General features: G+C 37.1%; 1 protein-coding gene across 1 annotated transcript in view; it reads right to left on the reverse strand.

Annotated features, from left to right (window-relative positions):
- The window catches only part of LOC103708507 (AP-2 complex subunit alpha-1-like), a 31,275-nt gene that overhangs the window by 1,763 nt on the left and 4,702 nt on the right, over positions 1-24,810 (reverse strand). Inside the window, exons 3-25 of the mRNA XM_008793467.6 lie at positions 22,578-22,703; positions 18,515-18,577; positions 18,336-18,433; positions 18,030-18,237; positions 15,529-15,600; positions 15,357-15,449; positions 13,928-14,029; positions 13,655-13,752; positions 9,077-9,158; positions 8,742-8,830; positions 6,309-6,414; positions 6,132-6,197; positions 4,780-4,886; positions 4,585-4,689; positions 4,335-4,455; positions 4,021-4,197; positions 3,700-3,939; positions 3,353-3,433; positions 3,001-3,165; positions 2,829-2,915; positions 2,595-2,720; positions 331-411; positions 186-257 (exon numbers count right to left, since the gene is read on the reverse strand). Of these exons, the coding sequence (XP_008791689.2) occupies positions 186-257; positions 331-411; positions 2,595-2,720; positions 2,829-2,915; positions 3,001-3,165; positions 3,353-3,433; positions 3,700-3,939; positions 4,021-4,197; positions 4,335-4,455; positions 4,585-4,689; positions 4,780-4,886; positions 6,132-6,197; positions 6,309-6,414; positions 8,742-8,830; positions 9,077-9,158; positions 13,655-13,752; positions 13,928-14,029; positions 15,357-15,449; positions 15,529-15,600; positions 18,030-18,237; positions 18,336-18,433; positions 18,515-18,577; positions 22,578-22,703 (2,565 nt within the window). The remainder of the gene's footprint in view (positions 1-185; positions 258-330; positions 412-2,594; positions 2,721-2,828; positions 2,916-3,000; positions 3,166-3,352; positions 3,434-3,699; positions 3,940-4,020; positions 4,198-4,334; positions 4,456-4,584; positions 4,690-4,779; positions 4,887-6,131; positions 6,198-6,308; positions 6,415-8,741; positions 8,831-9,076; positions 9,159-13,654; positions 13,753-13,927; positions 14,030-15,356; positions 15,450-15,528; positions 15,601-18,029; positions 18,238-18,335; positions 18,434-18,514; positions 18,578-22,577; positions 22,704-24,810) is intronic.

Genomic DNA, 24,810 nt, shown 5'->3' on the forward strand with positions numbered 1-24,810 from the left:
ACAACAGTTTTTTCAGCTTCACGAAATGGATAAGGTAGGATACCAATAGTCACAGTCATCCAACCCCTGGTTAGCTATCCTGCAACCAAATGCAGCCTAAGGGTTGTTCAAAGGCATTTTTAGTAATATAGGGCAGCAAGAATTTTCGTACCTATGGAAGGAAACAGAGATTTTTATTTTCTTACCAGGCAAAGCATGGCTCGAGTGCTCTCTGAATAGAAGCCAGTGCAAGAAACCAGATTATTTGAATTTGTGTCCTGGTAAAGAACATCAAACATTAACTATCTGAAATAACAAAAGCAGTTAAAATTCAAACAAATGACAACTTACAAGTCCTGGAATAACTCCCAAGTGAAGGCTAGTAAACAAGTTTGTCATTTCAGGAAGAGACATCGGTTTTACCACTCTAACCTGCTCAAATGGTCACATGTGGTTCATCATAAAAATAGTTCATGAAGAACATCAATATGAATCTAATTTACTACCAGAACAGAGGAAATAACTATAAGCAAAATGTGGTAGGGCATGTTCTACAGGCTGATGCTTGCCTCAGTCCCATAGGCCCTTGTGGCTTTGATGATTCACCCCAAGGAGCACCCAGTGACATTTAAATACATGGAGAGGGCACAAGCAGTTTAATAGTAGCAAACAATAATTTGATTGGGTACAAGATGGTCATTTTATCAAACCCATAATCACTAAATGCAAAGAGACAATAGAGGCAGCAAACAATAATTTGATCGGGTATAAGGTGGGCATTTTATCAAACCAATAATCACTAAAGGCAAAGAGACAATAGAGACATGCCACATCCAAATCCTAAATCAGAGTAAAGCAAGAAACCACATGAGTTATCACTCGGATTGCATCCAAACCCAAAATGACATTAATATCTGACAAAATCTATTAGTGATATCTAAAATGACAATTAACTGGAACATAGTAAGTTAAGTATCATTTCGTTTTGCCAATCATTTTTGTGACAGTCAGAGTTATCATTTGACTAAATGCCTCTTAATGGGCACTATTAAGAATCATGGCAAATCAGGGTCCCTAGTCATCTAATTCTGCAGAAGATTAGGAAGTAAACAATGAAAAAAGGGAGAAAAGATGATTGCTGGCAAGGTTTGTGAAAAAGCAGATATAACACACTAGCAGATATTTATGACTTATTCCACCTCCCAAGACAAGTCGCCAAGGACAGCAGGTTAACCAAACAATGCATGAAAGATTAAGTAGAAGTGTAGAACCCTTCAAATTTTGACATGAGAAGTGGTAAAATGGTGCATCTTGTGAATTGGGGGAGGGTTTGTCAAATTTCTAAGGAGAAATGAGATGAATTTAGCATCTTCATGGAATGACTGAAAATTTTAGCTGAATTCGGAATTGGTACAGAATCAGATCTGGTTCCAGGAAACAGCGAAATATGGTAGCACCTAGGAAACAAGCACAGAAGAGGGTATAGGAGCCCAGGAAGAAGATTCCAGATACTAGCTAAAGACTACTAATAATAACATTAGTCTTTTGAAAATCATTGCGATATCCTACAGATAATGAGAAAAGCACCAAACTGCAACATCATCTCCTTCCAAATTTGGGACCGTTTTCCAAAGCTAAAAGGGTTGACAAAAGTAACATGGTGAGTGCATGGTATTGCTGTCACACTGATATTCCCCACAAATTTCTCTAAAATCAACTTTCCTTGTAGATTATAGGCAAACTGTTAACAATAGTTTTATTTGGAATCATTGTCTCAGAAGGAATATATATATATATAATAAATGGACATGATAGTCTTATTTCTATCTCGATGTTAATATAATTGGCCTTCAGTATTGTTTTATGGAAAATTCATGCTGCCATCAATCCTCTCTAAGTACAAACCCTTGTACGAATAGTATAACATGGCAAGCAAAAGAACATGGGTTGGATAGCAACTGGCACATGGACTCTTAGAGTGGTGAAGAAATCAAGCATGTAATGTTTTAGTGGGCTACTGTGACAACTAAAAACATCAGCTAAAAACATCAATCATGAAACTCTTCCAAAATGAATAGCATCTACATGCAAGAATTGTCTAAAATAATTTAAGAAAGAAAATTCTTGAAAAGAGAAGTCTTCAAGCACACTGTTTGCTGGTTTGTTCGGTTATGCAACCTAAGGGATTTGAGAAGAAGTCGACTTTTAGGTCAAATGGATTGATAAAACCTTGCCTGTTTTAGGATGGAGCAACTTGCGGATTGGGAGGAACTTATTACTGGTCGAGCTGTTTTCTGTTTCTGATCATGCTTTCCATTAGTTCATTTACCTTTGTTGTCTATTAACTCTATCCTTACCTAGTCCCTTGAGCGGTTATGTATCTCATATAACTTAGATTTTGGATTCCTTTTTCCTGGATGAAGAGATAAGGTTTCCATGTACCATTCTTTGCCATTTTAATCCTAGTAAAAGCTTCAGTACCATCATATAGCTTTGGTTACAATATCAAAACGACAACCTAAAAGCATTTTATATCTATTGGTGTCAGCCTCATACATTCTTCTTCACCATATGTCTTCAGAAAGGACTAAATCAGGAGGCAAGTGCAAGCTTACCACTTCTTGAAGCTTCAAAGGTGGTCCAGACAATGATTTCCACTGGGGGAAAAACTCTTCAGCAGAGACTGACTTAGGTTGCAAAAACTTATTTAAGACAGCTGGAAGCCGTAGCTTTACACTAACCTGAATGAAGGAAATAAAGTATATTATCATAAATCAGGGAAAAAGGAAGCATCTGCTTAGACTTATAGACAAGAAGTGGATAAAACCAAGCTTAGAAGTAGGACAGACCACTGTAGTTCCAAATTTATACGAGAAATCAAGAACGGCAATGTCCCTGCTTGCTCGAAGATTTACAACTTCAAGTGGGCATTGCACCTAGAACATGTAAGAGAGAAATGTTGATGGACCATCACACAAGCAAAAGAATTCACAGAAGGCAACACATTGTAATGCTCCTGACCTGTGCTCTTGGAGGAATAGTCTCGGGTACTAATGAGAGTTCCACCTTTAAGTGAGTTGGAGGCAATATCACAGCTCGCACTGACAAGAGAGGTGAAGTATTCTTGTTTCCCAAGAAAAGAACAAGATGCCCATGATGGGCTCGCCACTCCGACTTTATGCCAATCTAAACAAAAAAGACAGGAAATACAAACAAACATTTCGGAGAAAAAGGAAAAGCATGGAAGAATCTGACATCAAGATAGCATAGTTAATTTCTAAGCATGGTATTGGAATGAATAAGCAGTATAGGGCTTTTTACATGCCAATTATCTGATTTATGTCCACATAATAAAAGTTGTTCGGTAGCAAACCTGCATGTAGGGATCCTCATATAGCACCCCACTGTCTTTCAGGCACAGTGCATGAAACCTTTCCGCAATATTAACAATTGGCTGCAGAACAGGCAAATAATTACTTGAACAGCATGGACAACCCAAAGGAAAAAAGAGAAAAAAGGGAGGAGGGGCTACCGTGAACCCAGGACAAGAGAAATGCATTATTTATAGAAAAAAGGTATTTGTTTCTAAGAGTAAGGAATGGTGCCATTTAAAGGTTAAGTGCAAAATAATTTGCATGCTGTATGCTAAAAACAAGATCATCGAGGTATCAACTATCTCAAAAGCTTGGAAATTTGAAGGCATGGAAAAATTATTTATACCTGGACTGAGTTTGATTGATCACCAACAGTTGCTAATGCTAATGCATCTGCAGCATTAGGAGTAGCTTCCAATCCCGAGATCATATTTTGCTCGGCTGAAACTGTAGCAGCTGGAGGGCCCTCTATTGCCAGAGGACCTAAAAGATCTCCAAGGAAATCTGCTGAAGGGGCGGGTTCTGGATCAACTTTACTGACAGCTCCATTTTCTTTGGTCAGTCCTTGATTGTGGGAGCTAGCTTCCTGCATATATCCACAACTTTTAATGAACTCATCACAAAATGACTATTTGCAGGATCATGAACAGAGAAGAACAGATCTAACCATTTTCTGACTTGGTATTCTAACAAGGCCTAGCTGGTTGATCGGAAGAGGTCCATTGACAGGTTGCTGATCAGTTACAACCAGCGCATTCGATGTCTGTTGTTGACTCCGTAGTTTTATGGCACTTTGTTCTGCTGTATCAACTTCAGCATCTTCAGCCTTTTTCAGCAAAGCAGACTGGTTTTGACGATGGTAAACAGAATTAGTTTCAAGCATGATGCCTCAAATCCATCCCTTGCATCAGCCTTCTCAATTTCTTTCAAATAACAAAGTTTTCTCAAATTTTTGATAGAAGGTCTTATGCAGATTTGTACCTGTCGTTCTGGAAACTTAGGCATTTCAGCCAAAACATCCGCTAAAGCTGCACCTTTCCTACTCAGTACAAAATATTCAACTGCTCTTTGCTGTATCTCGACATCAATATAACTCTCATATCTGACCAAAATGCACAAAGGGGTAAACTTTCAAGGTCATGGTTATGACACAAAACCTAAATTAATAATAAGAGGCTAACAGCAGTACTTACAGAAATCAAATAAAAGACGAGCTAATGGTGAAACTTACTTTCTGAATATTGCCCAGATCTGTTCCTGCAATTCTGGATCGGAGGGTTCAGTGTGCATCAATATCTTGGCATAAGTTGAAAGAAGGATGGCAACCGTAGGCTTTCTGAAACACATGACATTCTTAAGCTTGTAGAAAACATCCGGCAATGTTATAAACAGGAAAGGACAAAGATGCAAAAAATTATCATCTTACGATACTGTAGGAAGCTTCTCATTTATAATAGTAAAAATTTCCTTAGGGTTACAGCCAGGTCTTCTGGCCAAAAGGTGACTGTACTCCCCAAGAATATAAGCACTGACCTGTTGCAGGAGTTGCAATAAATAAGATTTCTGTAGAACTACTATACTTGGTAATAGAATGCAACTCAAGTCCAAATTAATAACACTTCTCTGACCTATAAATGTTTTGCCATGTCATGAAAGAAACGTGTGTAAAACATTAAACCCAAAAAAAAACATTGCACTAAGGTTGGGTAAAGTATTTCAAGTACAAAGATTTCAACCTTGGATCCAAGCTAAGTAGAAAATGAATATAGCTTTCAAGCCCAGACCAAGCTCAAATAGAAAAAAATTGACATGGCTTGGGAAAGCTGTTCTTGCATTCTTTATAATGTCTTTGGACTTAAGCAAATGAGCCTACCAATACCTTCCCAACAATCAATCTCCATCCAAGGTCAACAATATTTATGACCTCGCAATTGGTTCAGCTCTAGGTCAACAAAACCTAACTACTATCCTAGGTATTTCAGTATAGGCTTGTAATATTGTCTTTTTGGGCAAAGAGTTTGTCATCATGACAGCCCATGCATAGGCAGACATGCTACATGCATAGGGTTGATGAGAATAATATGCTATGAAACTAACAGAAACTAAACAAGGAGGTTAAGGGGAGAGAAAAAAAAGAAAGAGGTAGCTAGGTGGAGAGACAAATGGGGTAGGATGAAAATACTTCCTATCCAATGTTATTTGCAATAATCAGTCAAATAACAAATTCTAGAACTTCATAATGGCTTTCGTATGAAGAATCCAATAACACTTCAAAACAGAATCCTAAATGGCTTCACTAGTTATGCCCAAAATGTCAGGAAACAAAAAAAAAATATTTTTAAAGAAAATTCCATGTATGGTTGGAAGAAGAGCAGCATTCATATTTGATATCACGAACACATTTCAAACCAACTTTAAATTGAAGTCCTCAATAAAAGGCCTTCCTTACATCAGTGTACCAGAAGAAGTGTTAAATATTTTTGAGAGACCAAAAGGTGTTTAATATATGATCACTTCTTTAACTTGCATCAGCGTGAATTTGAATTTGCAAATTTAATTTTAGCTAGTCGAAAGTTCTGACTATTTTAAAGATTCCTTTTAATATTTAGTTTGAAATCTTTTTGTGTGAACCATGTACTTTCGTGCAAAGGACTAATCAGGTTTGCTCCAAGACAAAGCATGTTTTCAATGCTTAGCTTTGTTAAATACTTTCAGTTGCCAATTTACGTTGAACATCATTGATATGGAAAGAAATGGAGATTGGGACAAGACAAACACCTTGACCATTGTTTCATGCAAAGCAGGCTTGTCAAGGTACTCTCTCGCCTTGGCCGCGGCATATGGCTGATACATTACAAGAATCAGATTTCTAAACAAAAAGAAAATGTGCAATGATAGCTTAGAAAGTCATATTAATCAAGAAAAGCATCAATGATGATCGCAAATTAAGTACACCTGTAAATCTTCATTGTTGGTGACAAATTGAACCACACGATACCATATGTCATCACTAACAAAATCCCCTGCTTTGTCAATCAACTGAAGAATAACATCAACATACCTATAAGAAAAGAAGGATTAGCAATTACAGATCTGACCAATGAAAAACTTGAAGGTAAATAAGCATTATGGAAGATATCATCACATCTGAGATCCCACCCAATTCATAAAACTTAATCACCTAACCACACCTCAACACATGCATTTGTATCCATACAAAATTTTAAGCAAAAACCTGCTAATTTTTCAGAGGATTCTATAGTAAACAGAAACAAAGGGATATATCATCTGCTTTCGAAGGTTCGCGTCTACATAACTAAAACTGTTTTACCAATCTTTTCCATAGGCTCAAAAACCTGCCCCATAGATAGTTTTCCAACGACCTTATTATAGAACAATGATGTCTCTGTTCACTTCCATCCTATATATGGAATACCATGCAATCTTCCATCCATACTCAAAACTAAGTCATAATAATCCCATTTAACTTATTTTGGGCATCCATTTTTCACTGATTAACCCTTTGCAAGGTTCAGATATTTCTTCTCCCAGAAGTCTCCATCTGAAAGGGTCAGTGCTACATACATTCCACAATCTTTGGAGATGAGTGTTCTTGCTCTTACAAATGTCTAGACGCCAATAGCAATAAAGAAGTACTAAGCTGACTTCTCAAAGCAAGGAAAGACAGATATATTAAGGTAGCGAGAATACTATAAATAATAAACATAAATACCCCCCCCCCCCCCCCCCCCCCCGCCCAACCTCTTCCTAAAAAGCAAGTGGGCCTACCATCTTACATGAGGCTTCCCCATGATGTGCATTGTCTCTGATCTTAGTTGATAATAAAGCCAGTACTTTTAGGTACTTAGAGCTTGCAAAAGCCAATTCCTAGATAGAATATCCCTCAAGAACATCACAAGTGTATTCTTTTTATGGAAGCAGGAGAGGCCTTAAGAACACAACCTATTACTATCCAACATTCTCAAGTGATGGAAGCAGAATAACCACTAACGAGTACTCAAATAATTTTTCAATACTTGATTAGTGCCCTAAACATAATATAAACCAAGGTTTTCTGCACCACCATATGGTTCTGTACTGAGACAAAGGTACAACTACTGTCTCACCGCTAGTAGTCTACCATGTTGCTACAACAGTCTACATACTGACCTGACCCATACTATTAAGCTACCATTATGGGGTTCAATAATGAAAACCTTGATATAAACAATAATCACACAGGCCTGACCCATCAAATTGAGAACCATGAATGCAAGGAAAGAATTGCAAGAATATTCCATAACTTCTCAAAAGGTGCACATTACATTAATCATAAAATGATACATCAACTTAGACTGTGATTGGTTGGTCGGCACTGACTTTTTTTAAGTTCACAGCTCCCCACCCATGCAGATGGGTGGGGGATGACAGAAGATGCAGTTACTCCACATAAAACTCACATCAAGAAAGCTTTATTAACATATATTTTGGTACAATTGCCATTTCAGATTTGAGACAATAGATATGACAATTCACATGGTAACTTATAATATTAACCTTTAAAAAGCTGGTATCAAATAATCAATATCCTAGATATGTTCGTACCAAGGTTCGCCGTACCGGTACCAGTCGGTGTATCGGTGGCCGGCCGGACCGGTATGGTACCGGTCCGGTCCAGTACGTACCGGCCAGTACGCGGTGGTTTCAAAAATCACAGCGCGAGGCGCTGTGGTTCTATAAAAAAAAAATTCGTACCGATGCGAACCGGCCGGTACGGGCTCCGTACCGGCCGGTTCGGCTAAAAAACCGAAAAATATCGGTTTTCTTGTAGTTCCGGTACCGGTCTAGGACCGGACCGGTATGTACCGGCCGGTACGGGCCGGTACGGCATTCCATGGTTCGTACCCTTTGGCTGCCAGCCACTTCACAGCATCATGAAGATTATGCTTCAAGAAAAATCATGCTTCATAGTAGAGACTCACCTCCAACCTATTTTTTTCGAGCAATATGGTGGTAATGTGCCACCACCAGGGTCTGAACCCTGGACCTCCCGCAAAGGCAAGCCCTTAGGAGAGGGGTGCCAACCAGCCAAGCTAACAGCATTTGGTAAACCCACTTTCAAGTTTCAATCTATAGAGCTATTCTTTTAGAGTGGAAAAAATCAGGTTTCCATGTGTTATTTTCAATGAGAAAAATATAATTTCCTCCTGCATTGCTGATTAATTGTTCTCTGACCAAAGCAGTGGAATCAAATCTTAAAGCATGCCATCAACCCTTCGAACAAAAGTTAAAAAAGAAAGAAAGAAAAAATAACAAGGCAAACACTTAATAGGATATAAAATAAGAAAAAGTTTTATATAAAACCCATGTGGAAGCTGGTATTCTTACCAAGAAAGATCTGGGGCAAATTTCTCTGCTAGAATGGCAGCTTTTAGTGCCAGTTCTTCACGCATTACAAAATCTGCTGTGCTCAGATACTGAGGAAAAGAAAAACAGTGAGATAACTTTCATAATTCAGGTGCCAACTGTGAATATACGACATATATTAACCAATTCCTACTGCAAAATCTGCGGTGCTAAGATGCTGATGAAGAAAGAGAGTTGAGATAACTTTCACAATTCGTGTTGCAACTAAAAATATACAACATATATTAATTTAATAGTTATATGTAGGCACTCATATTCAGAAAAAGCTCTTTCTATATCATAAGGTTCACTTGTACCTGCAATAACTCCTCAACTATATCCTTGGCATTTGTCACGTCACACATTCCATAGAGCAAATCAAGAGCACGTCTTCTAATACTGAAAATAAAACAGCAATATGAGGGACAAGATTCGCTATAGATAAGGAAGAAATCGCATTTATGCAGGAGAAGACGCATTCAATAAAATGTTTGACAATCCCATACCCTGCAATTAAAATTACAAGTGAACTACTAAACATGCTTAAGCACCACAAATTTCTGAAAGAAAAAAAGTTTATTCTAATATTGAAGCATACCAGCAGGAATATGTGCTCAAGAAAGGTAACATCCAAATACAAAATAAGAGACGTCATGACAGATTTTATTTTTCAAAAGCTAAAGCCAAATATGACCTAAAATTTGTTACCACTGGTTTTTAAATCTAGATACTGTAATTTAAGCCTTTACATTCATCATAATTAATGGACCAGGAAAATATTCAGGGAACACTATGAAACATGAAGAACATCCACATCGACAGAGGTTTGGAACTCTGGAAAGTAATTTATCCATATGAAGGAAGATAGTGAGCGCAACAGTTAGAAATGTTAAATATTTTCCACTGAAAAAAAAGGAAGCTTTTTCTTCTTTCCTCAAAAAAAAAATGGAAGCTTTTTCTTAGGGATATTCAAGCATGTTCAAGACATTGTAACAATGAGAAACAATCCGGAAGAGAAGGGTGACTAGAAAAAAAAGTTTGGAAGCACTAATTGTTATATGCCATTTCAGAATTTGACTTGATTTTACCTGCCACTAGGCAGGCAGATTTAAATTGACTAGGCAGTCAGATTGAAATTGTCCACAAAGGAAAGCCAGAGGGAATTGGAGGTTCTGACCTCCTTAGTCAGGAATGCTTTCAAAAAAGTGTTTGAATATATTGACCCTGCATCAATCAGAGCCCAGAAGGATAAAAATGACCATATATAGATATACATATATATGCATGTAATATACTTTTTAGTTAAGAAAACCACAACCAACAAGTACTGCCCCCACTATTCTGGCAGGTTTTATGAAGCTCTATTTACAAGAAGTCCTATCTAGGGTTATCAATGAAGTTATTTTAAGCTTTTTATGTACTTCTTCACAACCTCCATCCAAGTTACCTCAGATCTTCCCCTCCTTTTCCTACACATTCTCCAACAAAAATTAATGTGCATCAAACTGGGCACTAACCAAGTAGTCGCACCCATGCTCCACATGGCAGGATGTTTTGGCTTTGAATCTTGGTGTAGTTTCCAACATATTGGGCCTGGATAACTATATTAGGTGGTTCTCTCAACTTCTTTTGCCTTCATGCGAGGCGGGGCGGGGGAAGAAACAGCTGCAAAATTGTGCGATGATGCTGTCCCATGGAAAAGTGGACTTGAAAAGAATAAAATGTGGTAAATTCACCACGATCATTTTCATTTTCCCCTCTTTTTTCCCCACTTCTGCATCTCCTTTCCGGTGGACATGATCTAACAAAAGCAGGCCTCATCATTTAAAGTTGACGCCGCAGCTCCTAAAACTAACCACATACAAATGACATACAGCATGGTAGTGTTAAGGTGGTACCGAAAGCTGGAAGTCCTAATAAGTGGTAGTGAATATCCAAATTTCCTGGGGATGGACATTGGACCAGTGATTAAATGTCCAATTTGGAGCTAACCCCCGCCACATCAGCTACCATACTCTAATTCAGTGGTAGAGTCTCACTAAGGATCATGTGATTATGAAGCAATGGTGCAGGTGAACCAATTTTGGCTTAGATTATGCTCTTTTTAATTTATATCCAAGTTCTATTTGCTTTTTCTTCAATAAGAAATATTCGAATCCAAAGAATCTTGTGCATTAATTCATAATATGATACTACAATCATTGGTCTGACTCTAGACATTGTTGACATCAGGTGGAAAAAACATTGGTGTAGCTCCAAGCCCTATCCAATTAATTCCTATACTTATGGGCATTAATTTATGATATTAACAAGACAAGAATTTCCTCGTTTTTCAGAAAACCCTTCATGGCAAGTCTATGACAGCCTTGCCCAAGAACTAGATTCCATGGTTTGACTGTGGCAACTTTTTTCCTCAGAATGCACAGCAGTGGCTCTAATAAAACCCTTCTTTACTTAGTCTTTTAGATGCAATTGAAAATAAAGTACTTTAAAATTATTACCTATGGATAGAATTGTCTCTTTTGTTATCATTGGGGTGGAATAGGAGTAATAATAAGAAATTTAAGTTCTAAAAAGACAAGTGTTATTCTCCCTTCAAGCAACCACTAGCCATGATATTGGCTAAGTAAGGTGGTTCAAACAAGCTATACCTAATGTCTTTCAGTCTCTTAATTGATCATTCCAGTTAAACAACGGATTTGGTGGAAAACTTGCAGCTAGATGATGGCACATGCTTATGGTTTAGCATTCCCTTTTAAGTATGTATAGCATGTTTACATTATAAATTATTGTCTTCTGTACAAAAGTATGTACACCTATATACAATTATAACTTAAATGTACTGAATATGATTTACTTAATAAAAATAATATACTATCATAATAGATGTATAACATATCGAGGTTTTTAAGTATTGATACCAGCAAACAACTGGTACGAGCATCATACCAAGAATCAGTATGGTATGCTGAAACAGTATCTAGTGTTGGTTTGAGGGGCATACCTAGCACCAATTTCCTACTGATCTGTTATGGTGCCCCAAATATAGACCATATTTAAGACCTTGATACAAACCAACATAATATAGCATGTTTTTGTAGTATATTATGCTTACTGTTAGCATGAAGACTTAAGCAGCATCAATATATTAAAAATATATGTTAACATGCTACAATAAATAATATATTGTACAGCATTTTAAATAATATTCAACATAAGATAAATAATTGTGGGGCTTTATTTCCACTGTTGCCCCTAGAATAGAAATGGGTACTTAAACCTAGAGTAACCAAATTCCACCATTACCCGGGAACAGTCATCCTTAGATGAGGGGCATCAAGTGGAAAAACGATTGAACCTTATTCTTAGTACAAACTATGGTGTTTAACTGGAATAACAGTTCCCCCTTATCGAACACTATTCCCCAACTTAACTAGGATGAAGTGTTCCTAAGGACTAACATCACAAAAGAGTTAATCTTTCAAATCAATGGCCTAGATGATTAAAAATAGTTTTCAATAGCCAAGAGAACATTACCATGGGAAAATGACAGACAAATAAATAAATTTTAGTATTAGTTAACAGCATACTGAACCCAATCATTTCTTAACTAGGCTCCCTAATTATAAAATTTTCTACTTGTGCCACCCTCCCCGAACTTTGTTGAGCCCATATCATCTATTAACATTTTTTTCAGTATGAATCATGATCCGAAGATGTTCCTAAAAGTCAATACGACAAACTGTTGATATTAGTTTTCCCAAACTTCTTTGAAAGTCACATTTAACAAGTATTACAAACTTTTTAATTTAATAGAGAATATACTGTCACTGATAAACTGAAATGCACTAAGGGCCTGGTTGGTTGCTTGCAATGAGGAATGCTGCATAAATGGAGCTTCATGCAGTTGCAATTCTAGTATTTTGAATTACAAGTTAGCTGTTGGGTTGTTTGTGGTGAGAAATAAAACATAAGAATCTGGTTGCGTTATATATAAGACACATTATTGAAGCATATATAATATCATAATCTTACTGCACATGACTATCATAAATTCATAATATTGTTATTGTACCTTTATATATAAACTTATCTTGCCAAAATCTTGCAATGAGCCTCAAACTGACACTGCTGCATTAACATGTTGGACATTAAGCTAAGTGAAGCTAAATACTGGATTTTAGTTGCAGATACTAGAATCGCATCAAGTTCAGTGACATGCAAGCAAACAGGCCTTAGATATTACAGCCTCATGCAATGACCAGACTAGAATACCATAGCTATTCTCATTAACTATAAAGCATGTTTAAGGCATCTAAAACTTTAAGACATGCCAGATCTAATTAGGATTTCATCGTGAAAGACTTCATTTTATTGACAATCTGTTTGAAGATGATCAACAGAAATAATAGATACAGCAAGAGAAGACAGAAAGTATCAAATCAAACATGCAATTCAGTGGCATATACCAACATATTTTTATAATCATTTACGAGGTAAATTGGATCAGCAAATCACACAAAATTGCCAATTCCCTTTTAATAAACTCAAAAGCTCTGGCACACCTCTGCACTTGTTGAGTCCACAGTAAACGCACTGCTCATGAATACAAGGAATAAAAAGACTGAGACCCTGATAAGCTCACTAAACCCACCAGGTCCTGGTGGGTTTAGTGAGCTTATCAGACCCACATTCATAGATTGCACACGAAAGTCTAAACTCACAAGTCAAACCAACCTAACAAACAAATATAGATTACGAAGCAATGATTTGAAAATATGAAGCAACAAAGGTTATGAGTACACAGAATATAGCATCAATATATGCATATTGCTGCCAACATTTGTCATGAAAGCAAAAACGATGATTTATTCTTGTGAAGACTTGAAAGCTACCTGATATCAGGATCTTTCAAAGAAGTAACGATCTGTGCTTGATGTCTTTTAATAAGATCCTGCACATCTGTGATCAACAACATCCTGGTCATATTCTCCTGCACCAATTTATTAGAATTTATGTAAGAATACAGCTGACATATTTCAATATGACCAATGGGCTGTCATTAAAGAACTTCAATATCCATAAATGATATACCTCCACTAGCACAAAGGCCCAAAGACCAAATGCAAATAAAAATCCACATCGTAATTTTGATTTTGCACACTTACTAGGCCAAGATATCGAATATTTGGTTCTCGGACAGCTATAAATTTCCCAAGCAAAGCCACACACTGAGACATCATCTCCTTTTCAGCATCAAGGTGCATAACCTGTAACGGAGAAAAGGAAGGAAGCATTATAAATTATTTTTGCTACTTAACACCAGGATGCCTATATCAGATATTGATTAATACCATCAAGCAGTAAAATTTTACACTACCCTATAAAAAAGCAAGCTCCTATGGTAAAGATTCATGTTATCGAACATAAAATTTTTGACAAAAAAAGCAGAAGCTAGAATAGCCGACAAGCATACAAGAATGAACAGTCATTCCTGTTTTGACTTTAAAAAAGATACTAAAACTTAACAAGCAGGAAACCAGATAAACAAACTCAGCTGAACAAATGACCATAATTGCTAAGAATTTCTCATCAAGAACCATACAAGCACATGAAGAAAACAATTTTCAATTGAACAAACATATAATGTAAGTAGCAAGGTATTCCGAACTGGTACCGGTAGGTGTACCGGTGGCCTACCGGACCGATTCATCGTTCTCGGTACTATTTCGGTACCAGGCCCGTACCGAGAGCCCCAGCCGGAGCCAGAGAAGACGAGGTGAAAGAGAGAGAGAGCGGGGGAGGGAGGGAGAAAGAGAGGCCTCTGCCGCCCGCGAGGGAGGGGGGCGCGGCGGAAGCCGCGGCTGCGGCCCCTATTTCTTTCGGCGTCCGCCACGCCCCCGCGGCATCCGCCGCCCCCTCTCCCCCCCCCCCCCCCGGCGGGCCCCGCCGGCCCTCTGCAGCCCTCCGCGGGCGGCAGAGGCCTCTCATTCTCCCTCCCTCCCCCGCTCACTCTCTCCTCCTCTTCTTCCCCGACTCTGACTGGGTTCTCTCGATACGGGCCCTGTAGCATTTTTCACTGCGGAACCAGACCGGTCAGCCATCAGACCGGTCCAATACAGGATGGTTCAGCATACCATAGTAAGTAGAAAAATTTACATCTATAGACAGAATCACCTTCAATAAAATAATATCCATGTATATGTAAGTGACATAGTCAATTCGAATTGATAGGCAAAAACAAATTGAGGACTAAATTCCGAGAGCAAAACAAATAGCTTTTATTTTTATTTATCTTGATAATTGTTTCATATTAAAACAACTTTATAGACAACTAACTGTCTAATTGACTCAGGCTTGGCCTTCACAGGTTCATTTATTAAAGTTGAATAATAAAAAATATTTTTTAATAAATTGAGACATTTTAAAATAATACATATGCTTCATGGCAGTCCTGAAATACATGCAAGAGTTTCGTAAACTCCTATTTTTTATCCTGGTAAGATAACTTGACAGTATGGTGTAGACCACACAATCTGCACAAAGTGAATTAATACAGTGCACTTACGTGCGCCAAACTTTAAGCCGCAGTCTTACCAGAGCAAGGGCTTCAAAAAGAACAGCATGTGATGCGTTGTTCTTGTTAACATTTTTAACAACATCAGTGCCCATCAAAATACGTTGCAGAACCTACAAAAATGACATGGTATATGAGAAATTCTGAGCTAACCGAGCATACCGACATACTCCATTCCAGAAAAAGCTGTACCTCAAACAGAGCTCTTCTGGTGTTTGGATCTTCAACAGTTGGAAAATACTGAAGAGCCTTCATCGTCTTTACCTGCATCAAGTAAAATATCTACTAAGATGCTATGAAGATTTTTGTTCTATAAAAGTTTTAATTTCCTTTTGTGATCCTTCAGTTCAGTAAGCAACATGGCTAAATGAAGCCAGTGGCTATAAGCAGCTGTCTTACAAAGTGCAAAAAAGCAGTAGGCTAGCTGAAACAGATCTCTTGTAAAAAAATCAATTTTCTAGTGTTCTGTCCTATTAATTGTATTCATGTTTGTTAGCTTAGTTTCAATTCATCTTCTAGTTGAATAAACTCAAAGTTACATATATGTATAGTTATGTTATTAATATAGACATCTAAGCTTAAGGGACCTAAAATACAAATGGAGTCTTATTAACTTATTGACTAAAGATGCTCCAATCACAAATGTAATAAATGCTGTCCTTCCAGAAATGGTGCAATCCTCCATTGGCAATAGATTTCCAAGGGACAGATCCAATCCTCTGTTCATAAAAAATAACACTTATACATAAGGAAATGCCTAAAACTTAAAATGTCATTTAAGCATAATGACAGATAATATACAGGGGCGTCCAAGCACCTAGATTAGAAAGCATGTCCACCTAAGCTTGGGATTTCAATGGATTCCTAAAAAACCATTTTAAAAACACCTGAAAATTAATATAAGCACCTGGATGCACCCTATAATAGAGTTAAACTAGGTACTGCTTCTTAAAGAAGTCTCAAACCCTGAGGGGTCAAAAACCAAAAGATGTGTGAAGTTTTTAGAACAAGCTAAAAGAATCATAAACGGAAATCCAGCATCCAATATCACTTGAAAATATGTCTAGGCATGGGCTCATGTACATGTATAATGTATAGCAAATTGAATGTTCTACAAAGTAATGTATAACGCTATGGTTCTATTGTGGCCTCCTCTTCCAAACCTTTATTTACCATTATAATGGAAGTAACAAGGTTATTTGCCAAGTCCAGCTTGGAATTAGATAAGGGATGTTACCATGGTCACTATTAGCCTTTACAATGTAAAATAAGTATAACTACACAAAAAAAAAAAACTTTAATCAATTATATCGCTGCTCACAGAATAAACTATTGTCTTCAAAATTGATATGGAGATTTGAATGCTCCAAAGTATTGAATAATGGGAGTCATGGGACTGTGTTTTATTTAGCTATTAAAGATTTTTGTTTCATAAAGAGGAACACTTACCTATCCTAATATTTATCTTCTCCCTCTTCATCTTTAGAACTTTTGTACTTCAGGGGAATTCTGGAGGATTTCTGTTAGGCTGCATAGACCTAACTTGCAACCATATAGTAATTTACCCCATCTCCTAACTAGCCTTACAGATATCCATAGCAAACCCCTCGCTTCTCTAAATCAGCCTTGACTGGGAAGGCACCAAGTTCTAAAGGGTTGGCATCAACACAAAAGTTGATTGCAAAATCCTTGCATGTAACCTTCTCAATTAAGTGACATGCCCAAATTTCTTTGACATTATGAGAGCCAAAGTAGGAAAAGTAGCCGATCAAGGATTTTAATAAGGGTTTTTTAGTGCGTTGTTTAGGATTAACACATTCTTTCAAAGCATCTAATAGGAGTATTATTAGTGGCCAGCCAAGCCACTATGAAAGGAATAGTAGCGGGCTGTTTCCGGGGAAGATTACCGGAGTTGTACATGAGATTTCCTGAGAATAAAAGTGGATGTAGGTCTTCACTTTCCTCCTTTCTCATCTTGTACTTCTTATTTATATATATATTTGTCCCACATTCATCTATTATTACTCAATCTCTATTCTAACGTATAAAAGAACAGCAGAGTTAACAGGGTTTCAGATCTGAAATCAAATCTGAGCCAACTTTCTGCTGTCATCTTCTTGTAAGCAGCAGATCTATCTTCAAATTTTGAAGGTGATAGCTGTTGCAACTGAGTGAAGCATGAAGATTGTTATATAACTCAGATTAAATCAGATTTGAACCAAAATTGGGTGCAGAACTATATTTTGTATCCTTTAAATCTCAAGGAGGATGCATCATATGGTGGACATGGAGAATGTGTAGAAGAGGCACGCCTTGCAACAGCTATGCCCATAATGAAGAAGTGCTATTCTAAGCAGTAGCATATCACCTTCCTGTACTCCTTCCTTATCTTCTATCCCCTCCAACTCTATAACTAACCAATCTAGCCAATTAAAAAGACCATCCCTGACATGTGACTTCCATGTTCTACATGTCGATAAACTTTGTTGCTGAATAGTGACCAAATTGGAGAGATGACGGCTTTAACAATATAAAGTTATAATGGACAATCATTTAACAGAATAACTGATATCAATGCATGTAGTTAGACTAATAGTTATCATATGAAGGCCACACCATCTCTTCTCTCATTCAAAATACTGACTTTCAGTCAATAATTAGCGTCAAGAATAAAGTAACAGAATTTCACAGACCTGAAGCCAAGGAGATGGAATTCCATAGTAAGTGTATTCTTGTGGAATATCTTGATTCCTAGCCAATCGCTCTAAAATTTTCGCACATTTTGGAAGACAATTCCAATATGCTTCATTGTTATTCGAGACCAGTGCAACGAAAAGGCTCATGACGGATGTCAATACACCCAAATCACGTTCATCGAGAAGCTGTGACATACGATCAGACCTGAAAACAAGAAAACCCATCAAACATACAGTTATACATACATATAATAGTGCATACATGGATGCATGTACATTGTATATGTATACATATAAGCCTACCACCCATCTATATTGACAACATCTGGGTTCTTCCTATAAAGACGCAACAGGCATAGTGCAGCCTTTTTTCTGACGAGCGGTCTGCAACTACTTGAAATCTGATGAAGAAAACAGTAGCTCCTTTTTTTAGTACTCCTCACATGATAAGAAATAAGAATGAAAATTTCTGATTATCTTACAAGCAGTCGTTGGACATCAGGAGCTAGTGATTCAGCAAACTCCTTCCCACCAATATTTCCTACCTGCAAAGGACAAGAGAAATAAAAAAAATTCAAAAAAAAAAGCACCCAAGCAAGCATAAATACACAGCCAATTTGTTCTTCAAAAGGTAATATATTTTATTGCCTACAATGGCATAACAAAGCAACAGGGTCAACAAATCTTATCCTCATATTCCACCTCAGTTTAATATATTTCTACGTTTTTTGATTTTTTTAATTTCCGGCCAGATTTGATAAAAAATAAAATAATTACTCTCATGAAGTTACCAACTTGGCTTTCTTAATTTTATCTAAAGTTTGTCTGGACCTACTAAATTTCTATCTTGATCCAAATTAAGCTAAAGGCTCTATCTGTTATACTAATGTATATGTGTGTGTATGTTGCACCATTCTTCAAGTTAATTTCCAAAACTTGCCCTACCAAACTTCACCATGGGTTTCACTCTTTCCAAGCATAGATTGTTTCTAAATGAACTCAACAAATAGCATGTCTCTCGTTAGATCCAACAGAACAATTCTCCATTACTAGATTCCTTAATTTGGAGGTTATGAGTTATAGAGGAAACAATGCCCATGTTATCTCTGAAGCGATAAACCGATGCTAACCTCCTGAACTTCATAAACTCCAGGGGTAGAAAATTTCATTAATTATAAATAAATTTAAAAGGATGCCATGCATCACTTTTTTTTAATCACTTTTAAAACCATGCAAGATGAATGCAAGCTCTGATAAGTTTGAAACATCAATAACAATTTTCAACCTAGTATGTAAGAGAGACATCATAAAAAGATGCATGTTGAATGACAAAATAAAGATGAGTTAACCAATGATTTAACCAAATGCAGATCACTAACTATGTGGTTGAAAAGCATCTCTATGGAGCCATGACTAATGCTTACATTCAATACCCATAACGATGCTGCCAAGTGCCAAGACTACACTTAAGTCAACCATACATATTCACTGCAGTTCAGATTCTAAGGAGCATCCATTAATTATATTACAGAATGAAGCAACTTGAGCAAGAACCATGCCAGGGGATACACAATTTCACACACATATACACATCTTTAAACTATATAAAAACAGATCAACTCTCTAATTTCTCAATTCCAAAAATAACCTAATCAGATCGCTCCATTGAAAGTTTTGAGTGTTCCTATATAACCCTAATTGAATTTTTCTCTTAAATGGTTTAAACCATGCTAGATTTTCATAGAAGAAGGGATTCTAACATTTCTGGTCTACAAGCAAAATTCAATTTAGCAAGAAAAGAATATTTCAAAAACTTCTAAAAACGATATCTTACTACATCTGAACTCTAAGACCTTTCAAGGGAGAAGGAAGAGAGATGCTTTCAAACCAAGAGACAAAGGTAAAATATGATGCATTAAAAAAATAATAATGAATTAACTATTTTCAGGTCCTTTTAGAATTAAGGATTTTAGTTAATTATTCCAAATTTAAAATCTTTAGCCACCACATGCATCTGAATGTGCACAAAAACACGATCCATATAATTTATGAGTTAAAAAATAAAAAAATTAAAAGAATAAATAATTGGATGTCATACGAGACATACAGGCATTGGACATAATTTTATGTGACGTAATACCATCTCTCGCACTCCCTCCCAACTTTTTAAACTCAAGGAAGCTATACACCACGAGTTTGCTGGAAGACCAAGTAAAACATGATGAGAAAGTTTGTGAAGCGACATGGAAGAAGGAACACACGGAAGGTATCATAAAAGCTTTCAATGCATTGATGCATTACGCAAGTTAAAGCACTGGAGGCACAATGCCAGTGACTGTGTAAGTTTGCAAGCAAGATTAAGTCAAATTGATGATCATGGAAGTGGCATATCATAATAGAGGCAGTTGGATAGTGCTAAAACATATAGAGTCTACTATTGCAAGAAGCCTGAATTATCCCACCCCAATGGCTTGGATATTCTCTGAGAAAAATACCTCAATAAGTAGACGAACCTGATGATGTTAAGGACATAAGCTAGGGTGCGATGACACAACTGACAGAGTAGTAAAAAAATCAACAGTACATAAAGCAAACAAGAAGCAAAACAAATCACATGGACAACCATTTAAACTAGAGCATATATGATGCCAAGAATCATCAACCAGAGAATGCCGAAGGAATTAAATATATTGACACTATCAAATGTCATACAGTTGTCAAATTACATATGTGGTATATACTACTCTCACCAAAATTTGCATAATTGCATTTACATTTGTATGTGCAAGCATGAACAGAAAGCAAAGATGATAACTTTACTATTAACAGGTTATATGCAGATGATATTTTTTTTCTTTTTTCTATTTTTCGTTGGGTTTGGTGGTGGTGGTGGTGGTGGGGGGGGGGGGGGGGGGTGGGGGTTACATGTCAGAAGAATGAGAGATGAGCCATCATCAGAAAGAATTGGAGATCAACGTGTTTTAATTTCTTTTCAGAGGGAAATAGCTCTCTTCCTAAGGTATCTTTGGTTGCGGAATGAATTTTAAGGGATATCCTTTGTATTGTTGGAGGGATAGGCCTATTCCGCAATTGGCATCTGGTTGAAGGAATAAGTGCAGGAAATAAGGTACATTTAATATGCATTGGATTTTGAGATGCTTTGGATTTTATCATGGTGACCAAATTGCCCTCCAACTTTTCGATGTGTTTATCTAGTGGATAAGGGCAAAAAGGTAATTGGTGACAATATACGTCTGATACACCAAAATGGTGGAACAGCATTATACTGTGTGGGCCCACTTAAACCCCGACACAATATAAGCCCTTATTTCATGGCCTTTTTTTTGACATTTCGCAATGGTATCCCCCACTTATTCCGCAACCAGATAAGCCCTAAATGTGTGATTTGTATGAGTGTGTACAGGTACAACAACTACTCTACTTTCCCAAGAATAACCAAAATGTGCCCTAAAACCAAGATACTAGTCAATCATCCAAATTAATGGCACACAGTGATCATGATTTTTTTATCTTGAGATGCATGCTGACCAAGTCATATTTGTTTGAATTTTTTCCAACCATGATTAATATAAAATTATAAACCATTTAGCTTGTTATGAAAGAAAAAAATGTTTGGTTGTTGATCATGTGTTGCAAATTTAGAAGCCCATAGAGCATTGGTTTTATAGTGCTCGGTCCTTTTGAGTGGTGTACATCATGATAAACATGTGGATCCTCGAGTTTGAATGTCCCAGCATGCATTTTGACTCTAGGGCTTAACTATTCAATCATGCCCCAAGAACATAAAAGAAATAACTTATAAGTATACAATTTCATTCAACCTTCAATATCACTTGACACTTATTATTGAGTCAAAAACCCCTCCCCCCACCCCCCATAAAACAATTGCCCTCAGCCTTTATGATAATGAGGATTAATTTTTAACACATTCTTTCTATCTCTTTTCAAATGGAGAAAGAACTGCATTAGGTCAATGAAAAAAGGAGTTCAATTGAAACCCTCTAATCATATTGCCATTTCATGTAAAAAGTCCTAATCATTCATACACTAAACTCTAATCTGTTTAAATTGGTTATTTTAACATAAACATAAAATTTCAATATATGTTCAAAATACTGTTGCTTATGCATCCAAGTATGTAGATACACATATGTGCACCATGCATGGGTGGCTGCACACTGCAATGTTTGTTTTTATGAAGATTTGCTGTATCAAAACCCATAAACATGGCCCTTGTAGCAGCAGAGTTCATGTGGGCGATAATCATTGACATGGTTGCAAAAAGTTCGCGGATGAAGTGTATGGATCCAGGCATAGATATAGTAAAAAGTGTTAAACTAAATTTCTGTATTGTATAAAGGTGATCAAGTTTTGGTGAAAAAGAAACCAATGCTACAGCATGAGCACCTTTTATAAAGGCTTACATACAATGTACAAAGAAGATTAGTTCTAAACAAAGAGCCATCAAACAGAGTTTGCACGAGCAAAAAATTCTCAATCTAACAGAAGGCAGCAATATCATACCATTGTAAGTGCCAAGCATTGGAAGGTTTCATTTCTCCCAATTATGTCATTGCGTACAGTATTTATAACCATTCTTAGGAACTCATGGCTCTCATTGAGTAAGCAAGATGTCACAATGTATCCCACCTGCAGCATCATCCAGTAACATATAAGGAGAAAGCAATGATGAAATCACTTAGCATGTCATTTTCAACGAAAGTAAGCTGATATCACGATGCATCACAGATAAACAAGTATATCATCATCAAAATTTATGCAGCCAGAAAGCTATAAAATTCAGGATCTTGGGCAAAAAGAAAATTACTAAGTTTGGAATTCCCATCATCAACAACACAATTAATTCAGCCATTTCGTAAAAATCTGTTGAGAATTGTGTCCCAAAGCTAATTTTTTAATTGTAAGAAATTGGTGTGTGTATATGTTTTATTAAAATGAATAAAAATTTATTCTGGCATTTTTCTATTCATCACAAGTGTTACAGCTTCAAATTGAACTCCTGTGTATTGTGATGAAATCCTTACGACTAATTTAGTGGATAAAGGAGGTTTTATCATTTAGTCCTTAAACCAGTTCGCGACCAAATGATGAGCTGTCAATTGGACGATAGCTATGTCAAGTATAGGTCGTTGTGTGCCATTTAGTTGGTTGTCCTCTTAAACCAAGGAGTGTGGAGACACTGTATGGCATACAGGTGAGATGTAGGAGTACATCATTACTGAACAGTGACTCACCTGCGTAGCACTCCACTGTCGGAAGTTAGCTAGCAAAGCGTATGGGCATAAGTACCCCTTAGACCTGAAACTGTCACAGTGACTTGCAAGCAACTCACTATACTTAGGCACTGGACGACCTGAATTTCTAATTCAAGAATCGGAAGGATGCTGGGTGCAGTCAAGTACTCGTGAAGTCTGTGTATGAGTCAAGATGGGATTGACCACTCCAGATTATAGGAGTTGATGTCTCGCTGTATTTCAATTCAGTAAAACCTTGGCCAGGGTAAACCAAATGATAGGTTACTTCATTTGATTATTTGAAATACACTATGGATGACCGAACCCAGAGTTCGACAGTCCACTCTGAGGTCATCTTGAGCATAGGGATGAATTATGCAATAACCATATGTCTAGGTTCTTGAATGTTGCTTTGCATATTCGACCTATCCGGACGTCGGGTATCATTGCTAGATGGTCACCTCGATTAGTGCATGGAGTAGTCCATGTACTACCGGCTTAGTGTTCGAACCTATCAGAGTCACGCACATTAGTCAAGCTAAGTAGGAAAATCTTGACCCAATTTAATTAAGAATTAAATTATGGGTCATTTGGAATTTGGTTCTGTCTATGTTCAGCTAGCACTAAGCATGAGGTACATGCTAAATTTCATGGATGAACAACTAATTAAGTCTGTATTCAGGGTCAATCAAGTTTCATTTAATGTAATTGAACTTGATCAGGACTCAATTGTTGAGATTGGGTTTGATTAGGTCTTAATTAGAGTAATTGGGCTCGATCATGATTTAATTGGGATTTAATTTCGTATTTGTTTTGATCTAAGTCGGACTTGGATCGACCCGAGACTGGACCCAATTGAACCTTCCATGAGTCGGACTCATGTGGAATTTTTTTTGGTCAAAATCATTCAATTGGGCCACCAATTTGGTTTAGAACCAAGTAGGCTAACCCAATTTATTGAACTGCTGACCCAATCCCAATTTAAATAACCCATGGACCCGTGGACCCTTAAGCTCCCATGGACCCTTAAGCATCCCCTATGAGGGGCGATGGATAAAAGCTATGAACCCTTAAGAAGTGTCCTGTGAGCCGCGATGGGAGAAAGCCTGGGAGAAAACAGAGGACTTTCCGCCGATGCTTCAAAGCCACGCCACGTCTCCATCCGGACTCCATTTGGATTGTCGTTTGGACTGGAATGTCCGGTTTTGAACCGGCTATATTCCAGTTCAATTTAATTTTTGAAATACGGCAGTTATCGGCATTAATCGTTGTTTTTTCCCTACGATTGTTTTTGAAACAAACGTTATGAAATTCATTCATATTAGATAACGAATGAATACAATAACGCTCGGCCATTTACGCCTCTTAACTCCTCTCAGCATTAGCCTATTTGTAGACCACCGTTTCCTCAAAGAAGGAGATGAAGAGAGAATTTTTTTTCTTGGGAAGAAAACGTCAGACAGAGAGAGGTAATCTTGATTCAGCAAAGAAGAAGAAGAGAG

This window comes from Phoenix dactylifera, chromosome 3, assembly GCF_051530095.1.
Source record: "Phoenix dactylifera cultivar Ajwa chromosome 3, Ajwa_hap1_PhDact_Kaust_v1.1, whole genome shotgun sequence".
NCBI lineage: Eukaryota > Viridiplantae > Streptophyta > Magnoliopsida > Arecales > Arecaceae > Phoenix > Phoenix dactylifera.